The 23,974-nt window shown below is 31.4% G+C and overlaps 1 protein-coding gene across 3 annotated transcripts in view; it reads left to right on the top strand.

Annotated features, from left to right (window-relative positions):
• Cep290 (centrosomal protein 290) overlaps positions 1-23,974 on the top strand; it is a 93,614-nt gene that overhangs the window by 35,158 nt on the left and 34,482 nt on the right. For 2 of the 3 annotated variants that reach the window (XM_047548698.1, XM_047548699.1), the window contains 14 exons: positions 3,742-3,915; positions 5,426-5,537; positions 8,524-8,729; positions 9,704-9,855; positions 11,916-12,027; positions 12,656-13,111; positions 13,872-14,036; positions 14,940-15,047; positions 15,260-15,394; positions 16,811-17,077; positions 17,690-17,797; positions 18,801-19,000; positions 20,397-20,610; positions 21,560-21,697. In XM_047548698.1, the coding sequence (XP_047404654.1) occupies positions 3,742-3,915; positions 5,426-5,537; positions 8,524-8,729; positions 9,704-9,855; positions 11,916-12,027; positions 12,656-13,111; positions 13,872-14,036; positions 14,940-15,047; positions 15,260-15,394; positions 16,811-17,077; positions 17,690-17,797; positions 18,801-19,000; positions 20,397-20,610; positions 21,560-21,697 (2,547 nt within the window). The remainder of the gene's footprint in view (positions 1-3,741; positions 3,916-5,425; positions 5,538-8,523; positions 8,730-9,703; positions 9,856-11,915; positions 12,028-12,655; positions 13,112-13,871; positions 14,037-14,939; positions 15,048-15,259; positions 15,395-16,810; positions 17,078-17,689; positions 17,798-18,800; positions 19,001-20,396; positions 20,611-21,559; positions 21,698-23,974) is intronic. The other variant, XM_047548700.1, reaches the window with a different exon arrangement.

Raw genomic sequence — 23,974 nt, 5'->3', positions numbered from 1 at the left:
TGTGCCTTTCTCAATCCCAGTAATTCTTAAATTTGATCTTTTCATGATATCCTGTAATTCTTGGAGAGTCCCTTCATGATTTCTTACCATCTTCTCAGTTTGTTCAACTTTATTTTCAAGATTAAATATTTTGTCCTCCAAGTGATCTAGACTGTTGGTTATGCTTTCTGTTGAGTTTTTAATTTGGTTTATTGTTCCTTGATTTCAAGTTTTTTTTTTTTTTTTTCCAGTATCTCTGTCTCTTTATTGAAATGTTCTTTTGTGTCCTGCATTTGCTCTTTTAACTATTTATTGGTGCGATCATTCATTGCCTGCATTTGCTTCTTGGTTCATTTTAATTATGTACATTTTGAACTCCCATTCTGATATTCTCTCTGCCATGCTGTCATTGGATCTATTGATATAGCATCTAGGTTTTTTGGGGACACTTTCTTTCCTTGTTTTCTCATGTTCTTCATGTATCTTCCTCTCTAGCAATGCAAATCTGAGGTAATTGCAGTTTTCCCCCTATAGACTTATAGTGTCCCTGCAAGTTTCCTAACACCTCACCTTCTAGTCTTCAGTAGCCTGATGCCTGAGAGGAACTTGATAATACAGTGTCCCAAGAATGGTGCTGCCCCACTAGGGATGGTGGTGGCCAGGTCAGGAATAATCCATGCTAGCAGGCAGAGGCCACCCCATGTATTGATAGAAGGTCAGCTGCAGCAGGAGCGCTAGAGATGGCAGGTGGTGGGCTGGGTCTTAACACGGGAGATGCATATATGCTGTGGGCTGGTTGACTGGACCAGGTCTAGGCATGGACTATATATCTTTTTTATAGAATTTTTTTCCTCTGAAAAATGTTAGTTTTATCTTTTTTTCCTCTTTTCTTGGTATTGAGAATTGAAATCAGGGGCACTTAGCCACGGAACCACATCACCAGCCCTATATTTTTATTTTTTATTTTTATTTAGAGGCAGGTTCTCGTTAGGTTGCTTAGAACCTTGCTAAGTTGCTGAGGCTGGCTTTGAACTTGTGATCCTCCTGCCTCAGCCTCCCCAGCCACTGGGGTATAGGTGGGTGCCACTAGGCCCAGCAATTGTTTAACTTTTGCATATGTGTGGTTTTTTTATTTGTTCCTCTATGTGGTTTATTTTCAAAAGTTAGCTCTGAGGCCTAGGTTAGTTTCAAGTGAAGCATTTTTGATAAGAGTGCTTCATAGGTATTGATTTATATTTTATATGGTATCACTTGAAAAGACTAAACGTATGATTGTCTCATTTCTTGATTGATTACTGTATCAAAGGGAGGACAACCATGTACCTCTATTACTAAGTAATTAGTTAACTGGTGATATTTTGGCACAATGAAAATACAAATTCTTCCTTAGTACCCCTAATGATTTTAGCATCCACTGATCATTATTGCCTGACTCAATTATTTCATAAGGAGTTGCAAGAATCATGATTTTCTAGTTATATTATGGTTTTACATTTATTAGCAATTATTCTTTTGAAAAATAAAGAACTTTCCCTCATTAGCCCAGGCCATTCAGTTATCTTGAAGTATTATTCCTTCTGCAAAGTCAGGGAAAATGCTTCAGCCTTTCCTTTTAATGATTTTCCTTTTAATGATTCAATTTTCAGAATACAGAGTTTGTGTTTCATGCTTCTTCCTGTTTTTTCCCTACTCGGCTCTCTCTTCTTTAGGTGTCATGACAAATGCACAGACTTTTAAAATATTCAGTGTATTTTACTCAGTTGAATTTATTCTTTTTTTTTTCACCGTTGTCCAGTGGGAGACTTTTAAAACTGGCTCCTTTTTCCTTCTGACAAGAAATCATTGGTCTTTGAACCAAACTTCAAAGCTTGATTAGCACAAGTTTTCTAGTTTTACCTTCTGTACTTCCTGTCTAGCCTTGGAATAGTCCATTTTTCTATAGAGACCTTGTTCTTTTTAGAGAGGAAAGTGTTTAGATACCAAAATCTAATTAGTTGATGCCATTGCTCTCAGAATGTCACTGCTACTAGTCCTTTTCAGTGAACAAGTTAGGAAATATTTAAACTGTAAGTTCATAATGTATTGCCAATTCAAATTTAAATTTAGCCTTATGGGGTAAGTAAACAATATGGATTTTTTTCAAAATGTCTTTAGTTTTGTATCTGTATTTACTTTTCTAAAATAGAAAATCTTGACTGTTAACATCAAAATAATTATATTATATCTTAAAATATACATATATTAATTTGAAAATAACAACACAATAATGACAACACCATTGCTACTAACATAGTTTAAATGTCCTTACAATTCTTATTTTCTTTAAATTTCACTAATGGTGTATAGGCAAAATAACATACTTTATAGTTATTTGGAATAATTCCTCTTCGTATGATTATATACATTTTATATATAGGCATATTTATATTTATAGGCATATTTAATTGTAGGGATTTTTAAAAATTGATTTGCTTATATAAAACATTTATATTTTCAAAAAAAGTAGTCAAAATCTTACTTCTGTCTGTATTCATTTCATTCCATTCTGCCCTAGCCCCTGTGGACAGCAAATTATTCTAATGTTTCTTTTTTGCAATCATAAACAACCTTGACTTTGTATCTTATTTTTAAAAATTAAGCATGTAAATTTTCAGTGTACATGACTTAAATTTAGAATCATAGGAACAAAAAAATTCAACATAAAATTTAAATGTTACCATCTATTTTAAATATAGTAATGTGTGATAGTATCATTACTATTGAAGCTATTTTTAGTATAATCTTAAAGCTGAATGTTGATGCAATAAGAAATCTGTTAAAATCTGTTAAAAACTGAAAACTGTGCTTAGACATGGAAAATTTGAGACATAAGAAATGTTATTATTTTTATTTTTAGGTGTATTTGTTTTTGAGTTTTATATCTGTGTTTGATATAGGAAAAGGAATTGGAATTTTCTCTTCAACATAATCATTCTGCCTGAAGTTTTCTTTTCTCTTTGTCTTTCCTCCCTCCCCCCTTCCCTTCCTTCCTTCTTTCCTTTCTTTCCTTTTTGTGCAACAGTTGGAAAGCTAATAAAAAGGGATATTTTTGAAAAATGGGAAACAGCTGCATCTACCCCGTCTCCCCCCCGTGCCCCAAATGAAACCAAATTCCTAGGGCACAGTAGAATTGTGTGGTTATTTAGATGAAGAAGAGAAGTTATCACAATGAGATTTGAAACACTATTGAGTATTTTCCATCATTCCTATATTTCAGAATAAATTTTAACCACAAGTTTATTATCTTCTTCACTTTGTGAATTTGGTCATTCAGTGTACCATTTCTTAATAAACTTCCATCTCTTTTAGTTTACTTTTATATATAAGTTTTGCTTATCACAGAAAAACTAACTGGAATGAACTGAAAGTTTGGGCCTTTCTTTTTGGTGTTAATAAAGACACTTTAGTGTCTTGTATTAATGATTTTTCATAGTTTGATAGCTGGTTAACAGAACATTGTGTTAGCTTTCCATTACGCTAACAAATACTTGAGGTAAATCAATTTAAAAAGAAGAATGCTTTACTTTGGCTCACAATTTTGGAAGTTTCAGTTCATGACTGGCTCTGTAGCATTGTGCTTGTAGCAGTATAGTACATCACAGCAGGAATGCATGGTGACTCACCAGAAAAAAATATACCAACTATATTCAGTATATGTGTGTGTATATATATATATATATATATATAGTTTTTTTTGTTTTTCGTTTTTTTTTTTTTACATAGGAAATGGCCATTTTTAAGATTGCAGCTCTCCAAAAAATTATAGATAATAGTGTCTCGTTGTCGGAACTAGACCTGGCCAATAAACAATACAATGAACTGACTGCAAAGTACAGGGATATCTTGCAAAAAGATAATATGCTTGTTCAAAGAACAAGTAATTTGGAACACTTAGAGGTGAGTTTGTGTGATCCTCCAATCTTGTTAAATTAGCCATTTTTCTTTAATGAGGTCATTATGTTTTGGGTAATTCTGTAGATTTTAATTTATTAGAGTTTGTATCTATTCGTGTAAATTTAACAGTTATATGTGTTCATAAATACATATCAGTACACATACACATATGTAACACATTATGTATGGTTGCAGAATGACTTCTAGATAACTTCAAGCAGGTCATCCTTTTTAATTCATTTGTCTAATTTAGCAGAATCAAACTTATTTCAACCTCTTAAAGAAAAAAAGGAATATGGAACAGATAGCATATTGTAATCGAAGGAGGAGGTATCATTCAGAATCCATCTCTTTCCTAAACCTCTGTTCCCAGAGCATACTTCCCCTGGATTCTGTTTCTTGGAATGGATTTAGTTCACATTGATGTCTTTTCCTGGACCATGGATGAGCTTTGCAAGTTTCCATCTTTTTAATTATAGAGATAGAAAAGATTAGAGTAGATATTATAAGTTTAATTTAAATCTCCATGAATATACTCATACCCTTTATAGTTATTTTATAGTCACTTGATCTTCGTACAGCAAACTCCACAGTTTGTTCATCTTATTGGAAATAGAGATTTTTATATTTTTTGTTTTATTCTCATTTAAGATCCTCTCACAATAGTGGATTAAGTATAACTGTTGGCACACAAATTTTTACTTGATTAGGGGGACACATTCAATAAATGAAAACATTCTGAATACCTTTTAATGACTCCTACAAAGTTATCTGTTATTATGTATTAATACTATTTAGAAATAATCAAGATCCATTTACTTTTTACTTCTTTTGACAAAAAGAGATAAGTATGTTATGTTTATGGAAAATTCTGAATATTTAGGTACGTTCATGATTTATTTTCTTTTTCCCATTCTCCATGTCCTTTGTTCTAGGAAGAAATCCCCTGTAGGTAACATTAATGAGTAATTTTTTAACTTTCGTTCATCTATTTTCCCAAAGTATATTTTTCATCTTTCCTCAAAATTTAAAAAAATTTTGATATACCTTGTAATTTAGTCTTTGCTTTTTTCACATGTGCATTTGTATGTTACTTACTTCAACAAAATTTATTATATGCCTGGGTCCAAGTTGTTATTGCAGTGTAACAAAATTATCATAAACCCTTTGTGCATAAATAACAATTTTGTTCTACTTGTAGGTTTTGTGGTCTAGAATTCAGAGAGGATACAGCAAAACCTTTGAGTATTCCAGATTAACCAAAATGAACATACAGTTATAGTGGTAGAAGCTAATACTTAGAAGTTTGCAGCCACATATTGGATACATAAAATTATGATATTTTAAAGTAATATTTTACATTATATATGTGTATATGTATATTGCATATGGGGGAAATTCTAAACTAAATTGTGAGTGTTAGAAGCTGTTGTATAAAGTTAAGACTGTAAGAGTTTTGTGATATTAGTCTGAATTATAATATAGTTTTATCAATGATGTATCTTTTATTTAGTGTGAAAATGCATCTTTAAAAGAACAAATGGAGTCTATAAATAAAGAACTGGAGATTACCAAGGAAAAACTTCACACTGTTGAACAAGCCTGGGAACAAGAAACTAAAATAGGTAAGTCTTATGACTGGTAATTGAAAATGATTAGCAATGAATAGTGAATGCTTCTCGTTTAAAATTCTATTCTGCTCCAAATGAGGAGGAAATATACTGATTAAAAATATGGACTCTGCCCAAAAGTTTAACTTAGTAGGTAGTTGATGAATAATATCCTGGACAGATCCCCACCAAAATGTGGTTTTCAATTTATCAACTAGATACACTGAAATTTATGACTATACATTAACTACTTTGAATCATTTAACAATCAGAAGTCATGATAATTTTGAAATACCTATATTTTAAGAGTAGTATTGAGTTCTCTCTGTGAATGTGGTTGTATTAATTATATATCATTTGCTATTATTAAATTAAAAGTTTACCATGGGGCTGGGGAGATAGCTCAGTTGGTAGAGTGCTTGCCTTGCAAGCACAAGGCCCTGGGTTCAATCCCCAGCACCCCCCCCCAAAAAAAAAAAAAAAGAAGTTCACCATGAAACATCAAAGAAAATCTGGAAAGAATTTATACTGTCCATAGTTGTACTACTGTATTATCATATTTTTGCTTATATGCTTATGTATTTTTATACTTCAAATTACAATAAATATTTGTTATATATGTATAGTAGATATCAAAAATATTACCATGTTTTACTCATCATACTCATAAATGCTCATGCAATATCCTAATTGTTTGAACGATTATAATTAAATCACTACTTTTTCTTACTTTTGGTATTGTTTATAGTGCTACAGTGAACATCTTTGTGTGTTTCTAACAGTAATCTATTGCAAAAAATATTGAAATCTTGGTGGCTCCTGCTAGGGTTTTCCATATTAGGTTTTTAAATGGTTATCCAAATTTATAGCATTCTTATAATTTTCTATCACAGCATTGGATTTTATAATTGTCAAATAAATTTGCCGATTTGGATAAGGTGTTTTTAATTTGTTTCCTAACCCTTATAGATCTAACGCTTTTCAGGGTTTCTGTTACTGAGGCATTTGGATTAGAGAGCACAAACATTGAGAAATCTAAAATAAATTACTTTTATGAATATAATTTTTAATTCACAAAGAAAGTAAGTATGAATTGATTTAATGTACCTCCTACATGAAAGAAGATACCATTAAAACTAAAATCTTGAGTTTTACTTAAGTTTAACTGTTTTCCCTCTTATTCTCTTAATAACTGCCAAATTCCTCATAGAAACTCCTTATTTTTCAAGTACCTTTCTCTCTTCTATATTGTTTTATTTTTGCTTTTTTGCTGCTCTGGGAATCAAACACAGGACTTTGCACCTGCTTGGCAAGTGCTGCTCTATCACTGAGCTATAAACACTGGCCCTAAAAGTATCACCAAGGTTTTAAGAGCTTTTTCTTATTTCCTGTTGCCTTTAAGCTTTGTTTAAGTGTCACTTCATCAATCTTTTTTTTTTCACTGAGGAATTTTTACCATTGGTCTGTTGTGTTCTTCCCTCTTTACCATAATTTGTTTCAGCTCCTCCTCCAAGCTGCTTTTTCATTTTGGAGTTTATCACAATATAGGACATCTTAGGTTCTTTGTCTTCTTTTGTACTGGGGATTGAACCCACGGGGTGCTTACAGTGTCTTGCTAAGTTGCCTATGGACTCCCTAAATTAATGAGACTGGCTTTGAATTTGTAATCCCCCTTCCTAAGCCTCCTGAGTTGGTGTGTTGTGCACCACCATGCCCCGCTTTTTATGTTCTTTATATACTTACATTTAGTGCGTTTTTTCCCTTCATTATGGTGCTTAGGTTGCTTGAAGGAATTTCAGTTCTGTGGTGAACTGATTTACTAATTCCTAGCTACTTCTAATGTTTTGTTACTGTTACTTGATCCCTGCTTTGTAGCAGCTATTCTGAAATCTTTTATTTTAAAGGTAGATACAGGACCTAATGAAATAATTTTCAAAACTAAGACACACCAATTTTATTTTGTTGTTCAGCCATGCATATTACTTTGAGAAACTAGTCATAAAATTTGAAATTTGATGTTGTAAAAATAGGAGGAGGCATTATTGTTATTATAAAAGCTTATTTAAAAAGTGAATTATGCAGCCTAGTGCTGTGGCCTACACCTATAATCCCAGTCGCTAGAGAGACTGTGGCAGGAGAATCGCAAATCAAAGCCAGCCTCAGCAATTTAGCAGGGTGCTAAGCAACTTAGTGACATGCTGTCTTAAATAAAAAATATAAAGGGCCAGGGATGTGGCTCAGTGTTTAAGTGCCCCTGGGTTTAACCCCCAGTATTAAAAAAAAAAAAGTGAGCCATGCTTAATTCCAATTAAATCTCTAAAAAACAAAATACTCTACCATTTTTTTTCTGGAATATGTCTATTATGTAAAGCAAAAGTATAAGGTTTCTTCCTTGACCAAAAGAATGACTAATTAACTAATAACACTCCTGTATGTTATCTTTTCCCACATAATTGGGGTTTTTAATTTGTTTTCATTTAATCAGAGATTTTGGTGTCCAGACAGGCCATGTATCTACATGTAACAACTAATAAAAGAATGTAAAGTATTTGGTAAAATCTTGTAGTCATAGAACTTCAGAGTTTACTTTTCAACTTGTCTCCGTTATGCCTTTAAAGATCAAGTCATGATACTTGAGTTCCCAAAGAAGCTTTGCTTTACTGCATTGCTTCTCTTACAATTTATCTCCTTTCTGTAAAGTATGCCAATTTACCATATTTCGATTTTTCTATATGTAACACTGCTATGCTACAACTTTACATTGTTACTTTAGCACTCTTTTTTTATTATTGTTTGATGAAGAATATAAGTTTCAGAGAGATGACTGGGTAGGCATCAGACATGGAAGAAATAATAGAGATAAAAATAAGATCCAGGTCTATCATAATTCAAAAAGCTCATGAGCTTTCCATGGAAATATACTTCCTAATGTACTGCATCTATCTGAGATATGACTTGAATATAAACAACATGAGATTGACTTAAGTATTATTGCATATAGGAAACGAATCTAACATGGATAAGGCAAAGAAATCAATAACCAACAGTGACATTGTCTCTATTTCAAAAAAAATCACTATGTTGGAAATGAAGGAATTAAATGAAAGGCAACGGGCTGAACACTGTCAAAAAATGTATGAACACATAAGGACTTCATTAAAGCAAATGGAAGAACGTAATTTTGAATTGGAAACCAAATTTGCTGAGGTTTGATATTAAAATTTTTACCATACAATGAGAGAGTAAAGAATTAGTAGACATTGTATTATTGTAAAGAGTTCTGTATCTCTGAAGTAGCCTATGAATACAGGACTTGTGTTTCATTTAATGAATAAATAAAAGATTTATTTTAAAATTGGAATTATTTAAAATGAACATATATTTCTGTGAGTAAGTTCTTGTTTCTCACCAATGTTATGCTGTAGTTTTAATGTACAAAGAGGTGTTATTTACCTAGTAATTAAGTTGCCTTCTACTACCATCCTGTCATTTAACAAACATGTTAGACCCTGTTTGGGAGTTGAGACTATAGCAAGAAAAAAAATAGATTGCAGTTTTTACTTTCAGTGACTTTAAATCTAATAGGAGGTTTTAGATTTTTTAATGTAGTCAGAATCATTAAACAGCCTGGCAGTAAATAGTTTACAAATATTCAAAAATTTACATTTAAACAAGTATCTTATAATATTTGCATTCACTGAGAATTAATACATTTTCCAAAACATATATATAATCTTTGTTCTGAGTCACTAAGTTAATACAAGTATTTTTATTAATGGATTTAGATTTATGTATAGAGACGTAATTGAGATAAAATATTAGTATGCTGAATTCTCAACATCAGAAGTTCAGATATTATAAAATGGTTAGTTGCCTAATATAAATGTCTTTTTGTGGATTTGAATATAACCAGTGTTCCATTGTTCCAAAATCTTTCCCCACTTCAGTCTATTCTTAATGCTTTACACCTGTGTCTGAATTAAGGCAAAGTAAAAAGGACTATACTACTCTAAAAACTAAATTATAAGGAAAACCTCAATCAAAACTGATGTATTTGGGCTAGGGCTGTAGCTCAGTAAAGTATGTGCTTAGCATGCACAAGGCTCTGGGTTCAATTTCCATCCAAACACCAAATAAACAAACAATTTGTTTATTTGAAATTTTCTTGTTCTTTTTCCTAGCTTACCAAAATCAACTTGGATGCACAGAGGGTGGAACAGATGCTAAGAGATGAATTAGCTGATAGTGTAAGCAAGGCAGTGAGTGATGCTGATAGGCAACGGATTCTGGAATTAGAGAAGAATGAAATGGAGCTAAAAGTTGAAGTGTCAAAGTAAGTGTTTGCTAACAAGTTAGTCATTTGATTAGATATGTCTTTTCTAATTTGTCTTTCAGAAAATTAATTACAAATACATGGAGAAAATATTCTTAGTGGCAATTGATACTGGTTTCTTTTTATAAGAACAGGAATAGTAACTGGGTTTATAACGCAATGGTAGAGTGCTTCCTTAGCATGCACAGGGCCCCGTGTTCAATCCCTAGAACTGCAACAGAAAAGGAAGACTAATGTTAACAAGGTTGATTTGGCAGGGAAGTACTGGGGATTGAACCCGTGGGTGCTTTACCACTGATCTACATCCTCTTTTCTTTTTTCTTTTCTTTTTTTTTCCTTTCCTTTCTTCCTTCTTCCTTCTTTCCTTCCTTCCATCATCATCATTATAATAATAATTCTTTTTCTTCTTCTTTTCTTTCTTTTCTTTTCCCTTCCCTCCCCCCCCCCCATTTTTTCTTTTTTTCTTTCTCCCATTCTTGCTAAGTTGCTGAGTCTGCCTTTGAACTTTTGATCCTCCTTCCTTAGCCTCCCAAAGTCTCTGAGATTATAGGTATATACCACCACAGCCAAGTAACAAGGTTAATTTTTAAAGAGGTTAAATAATGACACTGAAGAGGAAATGCTTTCTCAAAATTTGCATTTTTCAGATATAGGAATACTGTTGCAGAAAGCACTGAAAATGGAATCAAGATCCTGTGAGCTTTGCTCCTTCCTCATACTGATTTTTTTTCTTAGCAAGAATGGTCATTTATTATATTTAAATTTATGCTTATTTACTTTAATAAGGAAATATTAGTACCTCTTCTGTTTTATAAGGTTGCTTTAAAAATATAATGAAAAGTTCAGATTTTGATTTAATTTCCATTGACCTTGTGCTATGTACTATCTCTGCAAGGTACTATACATGTACTAACTCATACAATCCCACTTAATAACCTAGAGGTAACGTTGTTTTCATTTCAGACTAGAAAACAGAACACAGAATTTAAGAACACAAAATTTAAAAGTAAAATTTGTGTGCCAGGTAGATGCTTTGTACTCACTTTCTCATTTTCCTTTGTAATTAGATATTACTCAAGTAGAAAAGCATAGGGAGCATTGAGTTAATCTATCCGGTAGTAATTTGTAAAATAATGCTTGTTTTTATAGCTTACTTATAAATTTATAGCCATTATTTTGGAGTGTTGAAGTCCTCTTGGAAATACCTGTCTTTGCCAGCCCTTTTCATTATAAAGGATTCTTCTTTCCTTTTAAATTCTTCTCTCCTCAAGGACCTCACCTTTTAAAATAATTACTTTGTCATTTTTCATTTTATTATTTTATTAATCAAAACTTATAATTGGCAGTAAGAGCTTCTGGTAAGTTTGAGGAAACTTGACTTGTCACAATGAGCTAAAATTACTCTAGCACAAAACAAATTTTATCTTGCCTGTGTTATCTAGCTTCAAATGTCATAAAGAAAATAGCAGGGCTTACTTATTTGTAATTGTTATAAATTTATATTGTGTTTCTTTTAACATTTCCAATAGTTTATAAATTAAAGCAAATCAAAATATTATACTAATCAAAACTGGGAACTCAGGAATCTAAAATTTCTGTATTCTTAATTGTGTAATGATATCAGATAAACCAATTTAATACCTTACTCTAATGCATTTTCTAAATTGTAATAATTAGTGTCTTATGAGAAAAGTCTGTAATCAGCATTTCTTTTGATGTATGCATTTGGAAAATGCTAAGTATTAAGTGTAACTTATGATAATTATTTGTATTAGAACTTCTCAGAATATGTAATATGAGATGGTGTTACATATTATGAATTTTCAAAGGAAAGAGATTTTGGGAATGGAGTTTTTCTTTTTTCTCTATAGCACACATGTTGACATAGAATTAGTTTTTATTAAACAGGATCAGAAAATTCCTGAACCCTTTGTATTTTATGCAAAGAAAAGATGCTGAAAATTAATGTCATTTTCAGAAAGAAGTCTAGAAATTTGGAATTTTAGTGTTTACTTCGAAATTGTACTTAATCGTTACTGAAATTCCTTATCACTTCCTAGACTGAGAGAAATTTCTGATATTGCAAAAAGGCAAGTTGAAATTTTGAATTCTCAACAACAGTCCAGGGAAAAAGAGGTAGAATCACTCAGAATGCAGCTGGTAGAATATCAGGTATGTGCACTACTACCTCTTCTATATAGAATCTACTTTTTTCCTAAATTATCATCAAATATTAGTGCAAGAGTAAAGTTTCAATCAGAAAACATGCCCACCAAAGGCTCTTTTTCTTGTTTGTTGGAACCTGAATAGAGAAATACTCTAATTTGAAATACCATTCATAATCCAGAAAATCATTTAAATGGCCTACAAATGTATCATACTGACTGCAGCTCAAAGACATTGAGAAGTAGTTAGGAAGTCTTTAATAGCAATGTATTCTCTTGAGTTTTTATGTAACTTTTCACATTTTCTCACAAATGCTTTTGGAGGATTAAAAAACACACTTAAAATTGTCTACATTAGTGGGTACCAGTGTTGTTATTTACATATGGAAGTTAAATAGTAATATTCAAAAATTATTTAGTTAGATTTGGATTTTAAGTTTACTTGATTCTGAGTTTTTTTTTTTTTTTAACAATTCTTTGGTAACTATTTGTATTAAAGTAGGATTCCATATATTATACTCTTTTAAAATTTTATTTCACAAAGTGTGATTTTAATCCATGGTAAAGTTCATTAGAAAATTTTGAAACTTACTCTAAATGTGTTTTTTTTTTTTTTTTTTTTTTGGTAATATTAGGCTCAATCTGATGAAAAGGCACTAATCGCCAAGTTACATCAACATCTTGTCTCTCTTCAAATTAGTGAGGCCACTGCTCTTAGTAAATTGGAATCAGTTACATCTAAACTACAGAAGATAGAGACCTACAATTTACGCTTAGAGCAGAAACTCGATGAAAAAGAACAGACTCTGTATTATGCTCGTTTAGAGGGGAGAAACAGAACAAAACATCTGCGCCAAACAATTCAGTCTCTACGCAGGCAGTTTAGTGGAGCTTTACCCTTGGCACAACAGGAAAAGTTCTCTAAAACAATGATCCAGCTTCAAAATGACAAACTGAAGATAATGGAAGAAATGAAAAATTCTCGGCAAGAACATAGAAATATGGAGAATAAAGCATTGGAGATGGAATTAAAATTAAGGGGCCTAGAAGAGTTAATAAGCACTTTAAAAGATGCTAGGGGAGCCCAGAAGGTAAACATTTATTTTTAAGTTTAGTATTTCCAAGAGTTGCACAATAATTTTAAGTTCTTATTATGTGCTTGCATGAAGTGCTTAATTTGCAGCCAAAACTCCAATTATAATTTATTAATTTTGATGTTATAAATTAGGAATTTTGACTGTTTATTATTTCTAAAAATGAAATGAGACTTTTCTAAGCCCATTCAACAAAACTCCTTAGGTTGCAAAATAGCAAAGAATTTTAAACACTTTAAAATGTTCATATATATCAAATACTAATTATTCTTAAATGTTTTAATGGTTTATCAGTTGATTTCTACTCTTCATAAGCATTATCTGTTCAAAATTATTTGCAAAAAGTAGGCACACATTTATTTTTTAATGATTTAACCCTTATTTAGAAGGAATTAAATGAAAAATAGTTATCTTGCAACTGAACCCTATTCTCTAGGCTAGAAATACTTAGGATTTCCATTTTTGAAATTAGTACCAATGTTTTAGTAACATGTTTACAGTAAATACTCAGTAAACAAAAAAGTGAATGTTAGTGTATCCATTCCCCATAATTTGAAGGATGTTTTATTGTAATATTTCATATATTCTTTGAAAAGTCTACAGAAATCCTATATAAACTTTTCTATGTAACTCAACCAAGGATAACTTTATATATAATTATATTATAGAATGTTTATTAATTTTAATTAAAATTATGATCAACAGGGAAATATTTATTTAATAGCAGTTATATTTATATATAATTTGGAAATCTTAGGTAATCAATTGGCATATGAAAATAGAAGAGCATCGTCTTCAAGAGCTTAAACTAAATCGAGAATTAGTCAAAGATAAAGAAGAAATAAAATACTTGAATAATATAATATCTGAATATGAGCACACAATCAGCAGTCTGGAGGAAGAAATTGTTCAGCAGAATAAGGTTTCATTTAATGCATTCATTTTGGTGTTTTGTTTGCTAACATTTTAAACATAAGAGTATTGCATAAGTGGTTGTGTTGTTCTCCTAATTAAGTGTATTTTCATTATTAATAGGTTATATAATAATCTGTTCCTCATTTGCTAAGTTACTCTAAAAATGTATATTTATTTACTTGTCACCATACTCTTAAAAGAGCAATATATAAGCAGACTTATTTGTTATTTGGTAAGTTAATTTTTATTTTGATACTGGTTATTTGATGTCCACAGTTTCTGTTTACTGTCACTGATGGATAGGCAGTAGCCTACTCTAGAATTAATTATTCAATTTGGAAGCTGAAAGAACTCATCAAGCACATACATACATTAGCAATTTTGTTGTTCCCTCTGTTAGATTTTCTTGCCCTAGACAACTGGTATTTTCACTGTCTTAAGCTCTTAGCTCAAATGTCTTAACCTTCCTAATCAACCTTCATCAAACACCTGATATAAAATGGTAAATTCTACCATCAAGATCCCTTAAATGGAAATTAGTTATTTTCATTTTTCTCCATAGTATTTTTCATTCTCTAATGCGTTACATATTTGTTTGTAATTAGCTGTCTCCCCATCACAAGAATATAAGTTCTATGCTATGTTTGTACTACCTAGAATAGTGCTTGGCATATGGCACGTGCCATTAGATATGTTTTAAATGCGTGCATGAATGAATGGATAGATAATAGATTGAAATCCTGACATCACACCTGCCTATCTCTATGGGCTTAGGCAAGTTACTTCACTTTCTGAGTTTATATAGTGACCTCACAGTGTTGTAAGGATTAAATAAGAAAATATACGTAAAATGCTTTTTATATACCTGGTGTCTCTGTGCATGTGTCTGATGCATATTGTTTTTGTTAAGTTTCATGAAGAAAGACAAATGGCCTGGGATCAAAGAGAAGTTGAACTGGAGCGTCAACTCGATATTTTTGACCGTCAGCAAAATGAAATACTAAATGCAGCACAAAAGGTATGAATGAGTAATCCTCTTTGCTACTAATTAGCATGGCCTAGAGCATTAACTTACAGAAATATCTTCTAAATCAGATGTAATTAGTCGATGTTATCTTTGTATATATAAAATATGAGATTTAATCTATATTTTGTTAAACATTTGTAAAAATTAATATTATTTAATATCAGTGCTGCAACTGCTGTTTTTAAAACATTGTTTCTTAATAGTTTGAAGAGGCTACAGGATCAATGCCAGATCCTAGTTTGCCCCTTCCAAATCAACTTGAGATCGCTCTAAGAAAACTTAAGGAGAATATTCGAATAATCCTAGAAACACGGGCAACTTGCAAATCATTGGAAGAGGTAATGATAAGAATTTGCACTTTGATTAGTGTATTATTGGATATGTCTGTGGAATTTTTTAAATAACATTCATGATGATGAGTCAAAAAATAATGAATCTGTTGCTAATTCCACTCTATTTTTCTATTCTCCTATAATGTTTTTAATAGCCAATATAACTAATTTGAATTAAATCTTCATTTAATTACTAATTATCTCTTTTGGGCACACTGTTCAGTAAAAATGAGTATCAAAGGAAGTAGAAAGAATATTTCATTGTAACTTTATGAGCAGTATATTACCTTCCCTTATATTATCTTTTCATTCCTGTTTATATTTACGTTTTATTTTGAAGAGTTTACTTTATGTCCTATGAATCAATTTTTAGTTCATTCCTTTAGAGGAGGAGTTAAGAGTGAATGTAACCTAGAAATTACTTATATAGGTATTGGATTTTGATTAATAGGTGATCAAATCAGTTTTTTTATTAAATTATTTAGAAAATAATATAAACTGAATATTATTTTCATTTTAATTTCTACCTAGACATATTAACTGTAAACATATTTTAAGTTTTTCATATAAAATTGTACATTTTTACTTAATTTAGGAAACTTAGGTCTTCTTTAGTAATTATAAGATTTTTCATTTATGTGAACTGCCACTGAATTACAATAGAATGTCTGCCTTAATTCTACTGAAGAGCACCCCCATCCCTCTATGTCCAGTACTGGAGATTGAACCCAAGGCCTCACACATGCTAGCCAAGTGCCATACCACTGAGATGCTTCTGCAGCCCTTTGTATTTTTATTTTGAGACGGAGTCTTTCTAAGTTTCCCAGGCTGACTTGGAACTTAAAATCCTCCTGTCTTTCCTCCTAAGTAGCTGGGATGAAGGTGTGTGCCACCACTCCTGCCCTCTACACCATAGATTATAAAACAATAATTTGTTGAGGAGCTAATAAAATTCCAGTCTTCTACTAAGCTGACTTTTACTGATTAGTCGTTTAGTGCTCTGGGGTCATGGTAAATAAAAATAAAGAGAATGATTTATTACATTTTTTTTTTTTTTGCAAATATAATACCACCACTCATTTCTGAAGAATCTAAATAAAATGCCCTATTTAAATTTCATTTTCATCCTAGTGATGTTTTTTGATATTTTTTTTATTTTTTATTCTTTTTAGATATATATGACAGTAGAGTGCATATAGACATTACACATACATGGAATATAACTCTAATGAAGATGTTTTTAACACATGGTAATCTTACAAGTAAATTAAAAAATGTGCACAAATAGCTTATTGCATATAAATGCAGCAATGTAATCAGTAATGTCAGATAGCTATTATGAATATGTGAAAAATAAAGTAAAACTACTCAGCTAAAGTATTTAAAAATACACTTAAATAATTTATGTTGATTTAACTGCAGAAGCTAAAAGAAAAAGAATCTGCTTTACAGTTAGCAGAGCAAAATATTCTATCAAGAGACAAAGTAATCAATGAACTGAGGCTTCGACTACCTGTCACTGCAGAACAAGAAAAACTTTTGTCTGAGCTAGGCAAAAAAGACATGGAACCAAAATCTCATTACACGATGAAAATTGCTCATCAAACCATTGCAAACATGCAAGCAAGGTTAAATCAAAAGGAAGAAGTATTAAAGAAATATCAACATCTTCTAGAAAAAGCCAGAGAGGTATTTTATCATATTTTGTCATGTTATTTAACTTCACATCATGTTTTTTAGTCAAATGTGAAATGTTATTCTGTGCTAAAGTAGTAGTTTATTTCTTGCTTTCAAATTTGGGAATTGTTGCTTTCACATGATTGGATTATAGAGATGTCATAAAAAGTGGAAGTTTGTGTATCTTTTCATTTGTGAACTAAGTAAACCAAGAATGGCTATGATGGTGAATCCATAAGAATCTGAGAAATACCAATTGAGTTTATAAGTAAAGATTGAGGCAGTAAGTTAAAAAGAAATATGTCACACTGGTAATCAGTAGACATCAGGTTTACTAGAACTGTAGAGCAAAATTCTAACATTTAAAAAAAATTCTAAAAACAGTTTAAAAAATGATAGCTATATATATTTAATGTTAAAAGTAAATTATGACCTAAGACTGGGATTGTCTACATACATATATGTTAGGGAAATGTATACTGGTCTAGATAAATACATGCAATTATTATTCCTTCTCTAGCTAAAAGAGATTTTAGAGAATTAAGGATAACAAAATGTTTAAAGATCTTTGGAATGTGAATTTATTTGAATCATGATTTAAAATAGTTTTTTTTAATATACCAGGAGCAAAGAGAAATTGTTAAGAAACATGAGGAAGACCTTCTTATTCTTCATCACAAATTAGAACTACAGGCTGACAGTTCACTCAGTAAATTCAAACAAACAGCTTGGGTAAGATACTAAGAACTTTGTTCTATTTGTTCTTGATTTTTGAGATCATATCATTTAAAATTCATCTCTCTTCAATTTGTCAAAGTAGAGGTTATCCCGACTTTTTGTTACTAAAATAATCTTTTGAAAACCCAGCTCTGGTAATTACTTTTTAGACCCAAATCCTTTAGTAACTTATCACTACTCACAAAATCATGTTTATACTCAGCCATGCATTCAAAGACTCCCTATGAGATTTGTCTTAAGACTTTCTTTTCAATTTTCAAATTCTGCTCATTGGAAGTTTATATGTAAGTGCTTTGCACCTTTTGAATTCAGCTAATACTTGCCTCTTTTAATCATTCCATTGTGTATGTGTGCAATGACCTGTTTTTGATCTCTTAACCCATTTGTCCCATTATCCCAGACGTGGAACACCTATAAAATCTTAAATTGAGCATCAAATATATCACTTACAATAACTTTGAAATAATTATGTTTTTAGAGGTCTGTTCTTCTGAGAAAAGTAATAGGTGAGTGATTAGAGTGTTTTTAAAAATACATATTTATTTCCATGTACATATATGAAAATATGTATTTTCATATACATAGAGGACTATATATTTCCTTGTATACATATGAAAAAAAAAATATATATATAAAGTATATATTGGAACACAAATAGATTTCCAACCTATTTTAATGCACCATTGTCAATTTTGTTGAAATAGTCACAGAATTCAAGACTTGGGACTTAATGGTTTAATGTGCAATATTGGAATCCTTGAGCCTTGTCTCATTAATTCAGTCAGCATTTATTGATCCTCCACTGCATATAGATACTTTGCTAAAATTGGAAAAACAAAAATAAGTTGTTTCCCATCTCTTCAAACCTTTATTGCTATTTAAATTACTAAATTTTAAGTTTCATATTTTGATCATTTGAGAAATCAAATTAAAATTGTGGAATAATCAGTGACATTGAATTATAAATACTTAGGGCTAATATATTCTTATTTCATAGGATTTAATAAAGCAATCTCCTACTCCAGTTCCTACCAATAAGCATTTTATTCGTTTGGCTGAAATGGAACAGACAGTAGCAGAACAAGATGACTCTCTCTCTTCACTTTTGATTAAATTAAAGAAAGTATCACAAGATTTGGAGAGACAAAAAGAAATCACTGAATTAAAAATCCAAGAATTTGAAAATGTCAAATTACGGTAAGTTTTAGAAATGTACTTTAAAAATAAATGGTAAGTAAGACATAATAAAGATAAATGTGTTTGCTGTGCTAGGCACTGTACTAATACCTTGATGTATATTACTCATTTTATCCTCATGACTACTTACTACATGTGTTGCTACTGTTCACAATTATCAGACAGGAAACAAGATTTTAGGAAGACTCAGTAGCATTCTGGGAGGTGGCAGAAAAGCAACATTTTGAAGCTAGTCAGTCTGACTCAAAAACCAATCCCAATTCTCACAAATGTTTTTGTGTGTCAGTTTCATCCTCTGGAAAATGGAAATGACCATACTTTGGTTCTTTTGTCACTCACTATATGAGAGTCCTAAGCGACCTGCTGGGCTTTACCCAGACCTTCCCAGTTCTACATGGCAGAAAAGAATTTAGGGACAAATCAGGTTTTATCTGAGAAAGGAAGAACTTTATTAGAAAGTGAAAGGTGAAGGTAGACTCTCAGAGCAGAATATAGGCGATCTTGGGAGGGAGACACACCACTAGGACTTAAAGTTAAGTCTGTACTAGAATACATAATAAGGTGAATATGTGTCATCCAAAGGAATTGGCCTGCTTTCTGGGATTGGGAAATATTGAGCAGGTCATGTTTTCCTACTAAGGTTAAAGTTAAGGTTAGGGTTAGGGTTAGGGTTAGGGTTAGGTCTGGCACGTAGGTTTTGGTTTAGAACAACTTCTTGTATATCAGTGGTCCATTAGGTGACCAGGCCAGGGGGTCATGGTTCAATCAGAGGTTGGTCTCAACCTCACAAGGTTCAGGTCTCTTTCTATTGAAGTCTTGTTCCTGTTTTGTTAACATTACAGAAAACTAGTAGGGAACTGAAAAGCTGTAAGTAATTTGTGCCTCCCAGGCTCCTTTGTCTGGCTCACAAATTGTTTGTTCTGTAGTTTAACAGGGGTATTTTCCTTTAGAGACTGAATGTTCTCACTATTCCCCTAAGTTTCAGGGGTGGTTTCAGAGTGGTTATATGAGTTTCTAATGGTTATGTATAGAAAATCATACATACATAGAGAAATTTTGTTTGCACATCTTAGAGTGTGCAGCACAAAATCGAGGCTCAATAAATGTTTGTTAAATAACAAAGGAATTTGGTTTTTTATTAATTATTGTGACAATACAGTGTCACAGCATTCTGTATATTAGAGATTCTGAATATATCAATGTGCTTATTGAGACAGATTTTTAAATGTAAAATAAGTTTAGAGTTGTGCAGTTTTTTAAATCATTGTACAACTATCATCTAAGTATTTGCCATATGAAATACTAAAGGTGGTTGTTTTATGCCTTTATAAAATTTTTATTAAGGTATTACTTGTGGCAGCTCATTTGTTATATATGTTTGTTTTGTTTTTGTCAGGCTCCAAGAAAACCATGCAGGTGAAGTGAAAAAAGTGAAAGCAGAAGTAGAAGATTTAAGGTGTCTTCTGGCCCATTCACAAAAGGAGTCACAGAGTTTAAAGTCTGAACTTGAGGCTCAAAAAGAAGCAAATTCAAGAGCTCCAACAACTACAATGAAAAATCTAGTAGAACGGCTGAAGAGCCAATTAGCCTTGAAAGAGAAACAGCAAAAAGTGAATAATAGCATATTATTAACTTTTTCTAGAAAAACATAGTAAACATAGAAAAAAAAATGATAGTTGAAGATTTGTAAGTTTGTAAAAGACAATAGCATTAATTTGTGTTAGAATAAAAAGAATGAGCTTTATCTCATGCATTTAAGTAAGACTTCTTAGAAGACAGTTTTTAAGTAACCTTAACTGACTGCTGTTTTAAAATGCAGATATAGTTCATTTTGTCTGTGTTGTCCTCAGTAATTTGTAGATTATCTGTTGGAAATGAAAGGAAAACTTAAACATTAATTTTTCTTCTTTTCTGCTGGAATTTTATGCTGCTGAGTCTATTTCAAATAATTAAGCAGTTTCAATTTGATTTGGGTGATTTAGAAAGATATATGATAGTGAAAAGAGAAAAAGGTCTAAAAAGGGAATCACAGACGTGGTTTATGGGAAGTCATTGGTTGATTATTGTTAGTTTTTTTCACCCTCATTTATCTCAGCTTTGATATCCTAAAACTTTTAGAAGGTACTGCTAATTTTCTCTTAGCTCTTGAAATTTATCGCCATATTTAAGCCTTTTCTATTCCTGTTCCTATCCTTTTCTACCTAAATTCAGTTAATTTCATATGGAAGGATGTACTGAGTGAAGGATTTATAATACCTAAATTTGGATATTGGAAAACAAAACATGCCTAGATTTTGTAATATAAGTTGATTAACTTCTGCTGGGTACTCAAAATCATTGTCAAGATTTTGAACCCTCAAATTCAATTTGGAAAGAATTAAGTATAAATAACTAATGAATATTCATTTGAAAAGTATGTTGTGAATTACATTTGATTAAATACATGATATTTTTGGAAAATAGTAGAAACTAATAAAGGTTGTTTATTTTTTATTTCATATATTGCTCAGTTGAAATACCAATTTTCCTTTAAAAATGTATATATGTTGTAATTTTTAGGCACTTAGTCGAGCTCTTTTGGAACTCCGGGCAGAAATGACAGCAGCAGCTGAGGAACATATTATTTCTATAACTTCTCAGAAAGAAGCAAATCTTAATGTTCAACAAATTGTTGATCGACATACAAGAGAGCTAAAGGTGAACATCAACATATGCATTAATATAACCAAATTCCTGACAGTTCCCATTGAAAGAGAATCCACTTTTGTAGTAATTTTAATAATGAACAGATTAGTTATGCATTAGTGGATAGATACACATATATAGACACTTTTTAAGAATAAGTATCTTTTTTTCATGCTTTTTATTTGTGCATTATAGTTGTACATAATGGTGGTATTCATTGTAAATATTTGCCCATGAACTCAATAAAACAATATAATTTGACCAATATAATTTTCTAGTATTTCCCCTTTTCCTCCCCTCCTCCCTTTTCTTGGTCCCTTTCCTTAACTCTACTGATCTGCCTTTAATTTTATGTGATTTCCCTTCCTTTCTTTTCCTTTTTCCTCTCTAGCTTCTTCTTTTGAGAGAAAGCATATAACCCTTGATTTTCTGAGTTTGATTTATTTTGCTTAATGTAATGTTCTGAAGTTTTATCCATTTTCCTTCAAATGACATTATTTCATACTTCTTTATGACTGAATAAAACACCATTATGTATATATACCATATTCTCTTTATCCATTCAGCTACTGATGGACACCTCGACTGGTTCCATAACTTGGCTATTGTAAATTATGGGTGTGCACGTATGGTATAGTATAATGACTTTAATTTTTTAGAGTAAATACCAAGAAATTGTATAGCTGTGTATTATGCTGTTTCTGTTCCTAGTCTTTTGAAGAAACTCTGTACTGATTTTTGTACTGGTCATACTAATTTACAACTTCATCAACAGTGTAAAAGTGTTCCTTTTTCTCTACATCCTCTCCAGCATTTATTATTGTTTATATTCTTGATGACTACCATTTTGGTGTGAGATGAAATCTCAGTTTAGTTTTAATTTCCATTTCCCTAATTGCTAATGATGTTGAACTTTATATAAATATTTATTTATTTATTGGCCATTCATATTTCTTTTTTCAGAAATGTCTGTTTAATTTATTTGCCCATTTATTAATTGGATTATTTGATTTTTTTGGTGTTAAGTTTTTTTAGTTCATTATATACTCTAGATACTAATCTTCAACAGTAGAGTTGCTAGCAAACATTTTCTCCTATTCTTCACATTCCTGTTTCCTTTGCTGTACATAAGATTTTTAATTTGATGCTATCCCATATGTTAACTCTTGGCATTGTTTCCTGAATTTTAAGGGTCCTATTGAGAAAGTCATTGCCTGTGCCTTTATGTTGGAATGTTGCTGCTACATTTGCTTCCAGGAGTTGCATAGTTTCTGGTCTAATTCCTAGGTCTTTGATCCACTTTGAGGTGACCTTTGTGTATGGTGAGAGATAAGGATCTAGTCTTATTGTTTTACATATGAATAACCAGTTTTCTGAGCACCATTTGTTAAAAAGACTGTATTTTCTCCAGTGTATGTTTTTGGCATCTTTGTCAGGCTTACATGACTGTATCTGTGTGGGTTTGTCTCTGTGTCTTCTGTCCTGTGCCATTGGTCTGTGTGTCTGTTTTCATGCCAGTACAATGCAGTTTTTGTTACTATAGTTCTGTAGTATAATTAGAAGTCAGGTGTTGTGATGCCTCCAGCATTCCTTTTTTGACTTTGAGTTGCTTTGACTACTCTGGGTTTTTTATACTTTCAAATGAATTTCAGGACTCTTTTTTCTAGTTCTGTGAAGAATGTCATTGGTATTTCGATGGGAGATTGCATTGACTCTATATTACTTTGGGTAGTATGACCATTTTAACAATATTAAATCTGCCTATCCAGGAACCTGGGAGGTCTTTCCTTCATTTTATCTTCCTCACTTTCTTTCTTCAATGTAGTTTTCATTGTAGAGGTCTTAGATCTTGGTTAGGTTTATTCTTAGAGTTTAAAAAAATTTTTTTTTTAATCAGGCTATTTTAAATGGGATTGTTTTCCTGATTTCTTTCTTAGCAGATTCATTATTGTGTATAGGAAAGCTGCTGATTTTTGTATGTTGATTTTGTAACCAGCTGTATTGCTGAATTTGCTTATTAGCTCTGACAGTCTTCAGTGACTTCTCAGTATAGGATCATACTTGGAAGTATCATGCAAACAGTAATAATTCCTTTCCTATTTATATTCCTTTTATTTCCTTCTCTTGCCTCATTGCTCTGGCTAGAATTTCTAGTACTATTTTGAATAGGAGTGGTGAGAGTGGACATCCTTCTCTTGTTCGATTTTGAAGGAAATACTTTCACTTTTTCCCCTTTGCTATGATGTTGACTTTAGTTTTGTCCTATATAACCTTTATGATGTTGGGGGA

The sequence above is a fragment of the Sciurus carolinensis genome, chromosome 4 (genome assembly GCF_902686445.1).
Source record: "Sciurus carolinensis chromosome 4, mSciCar1.2, whole genome shotgun sequence".
Taxonomy (NCBI): Eukaryota; Metazoa; Chordata; class Mammalia; order Rodentia; family Sciuridae; genus Sciurus; species Sciurus carolinensis.
Note: the sequence above shows the minus strand (reverse complement) of the source record. Positions and strands in the feature narration are given on the sequence as shown.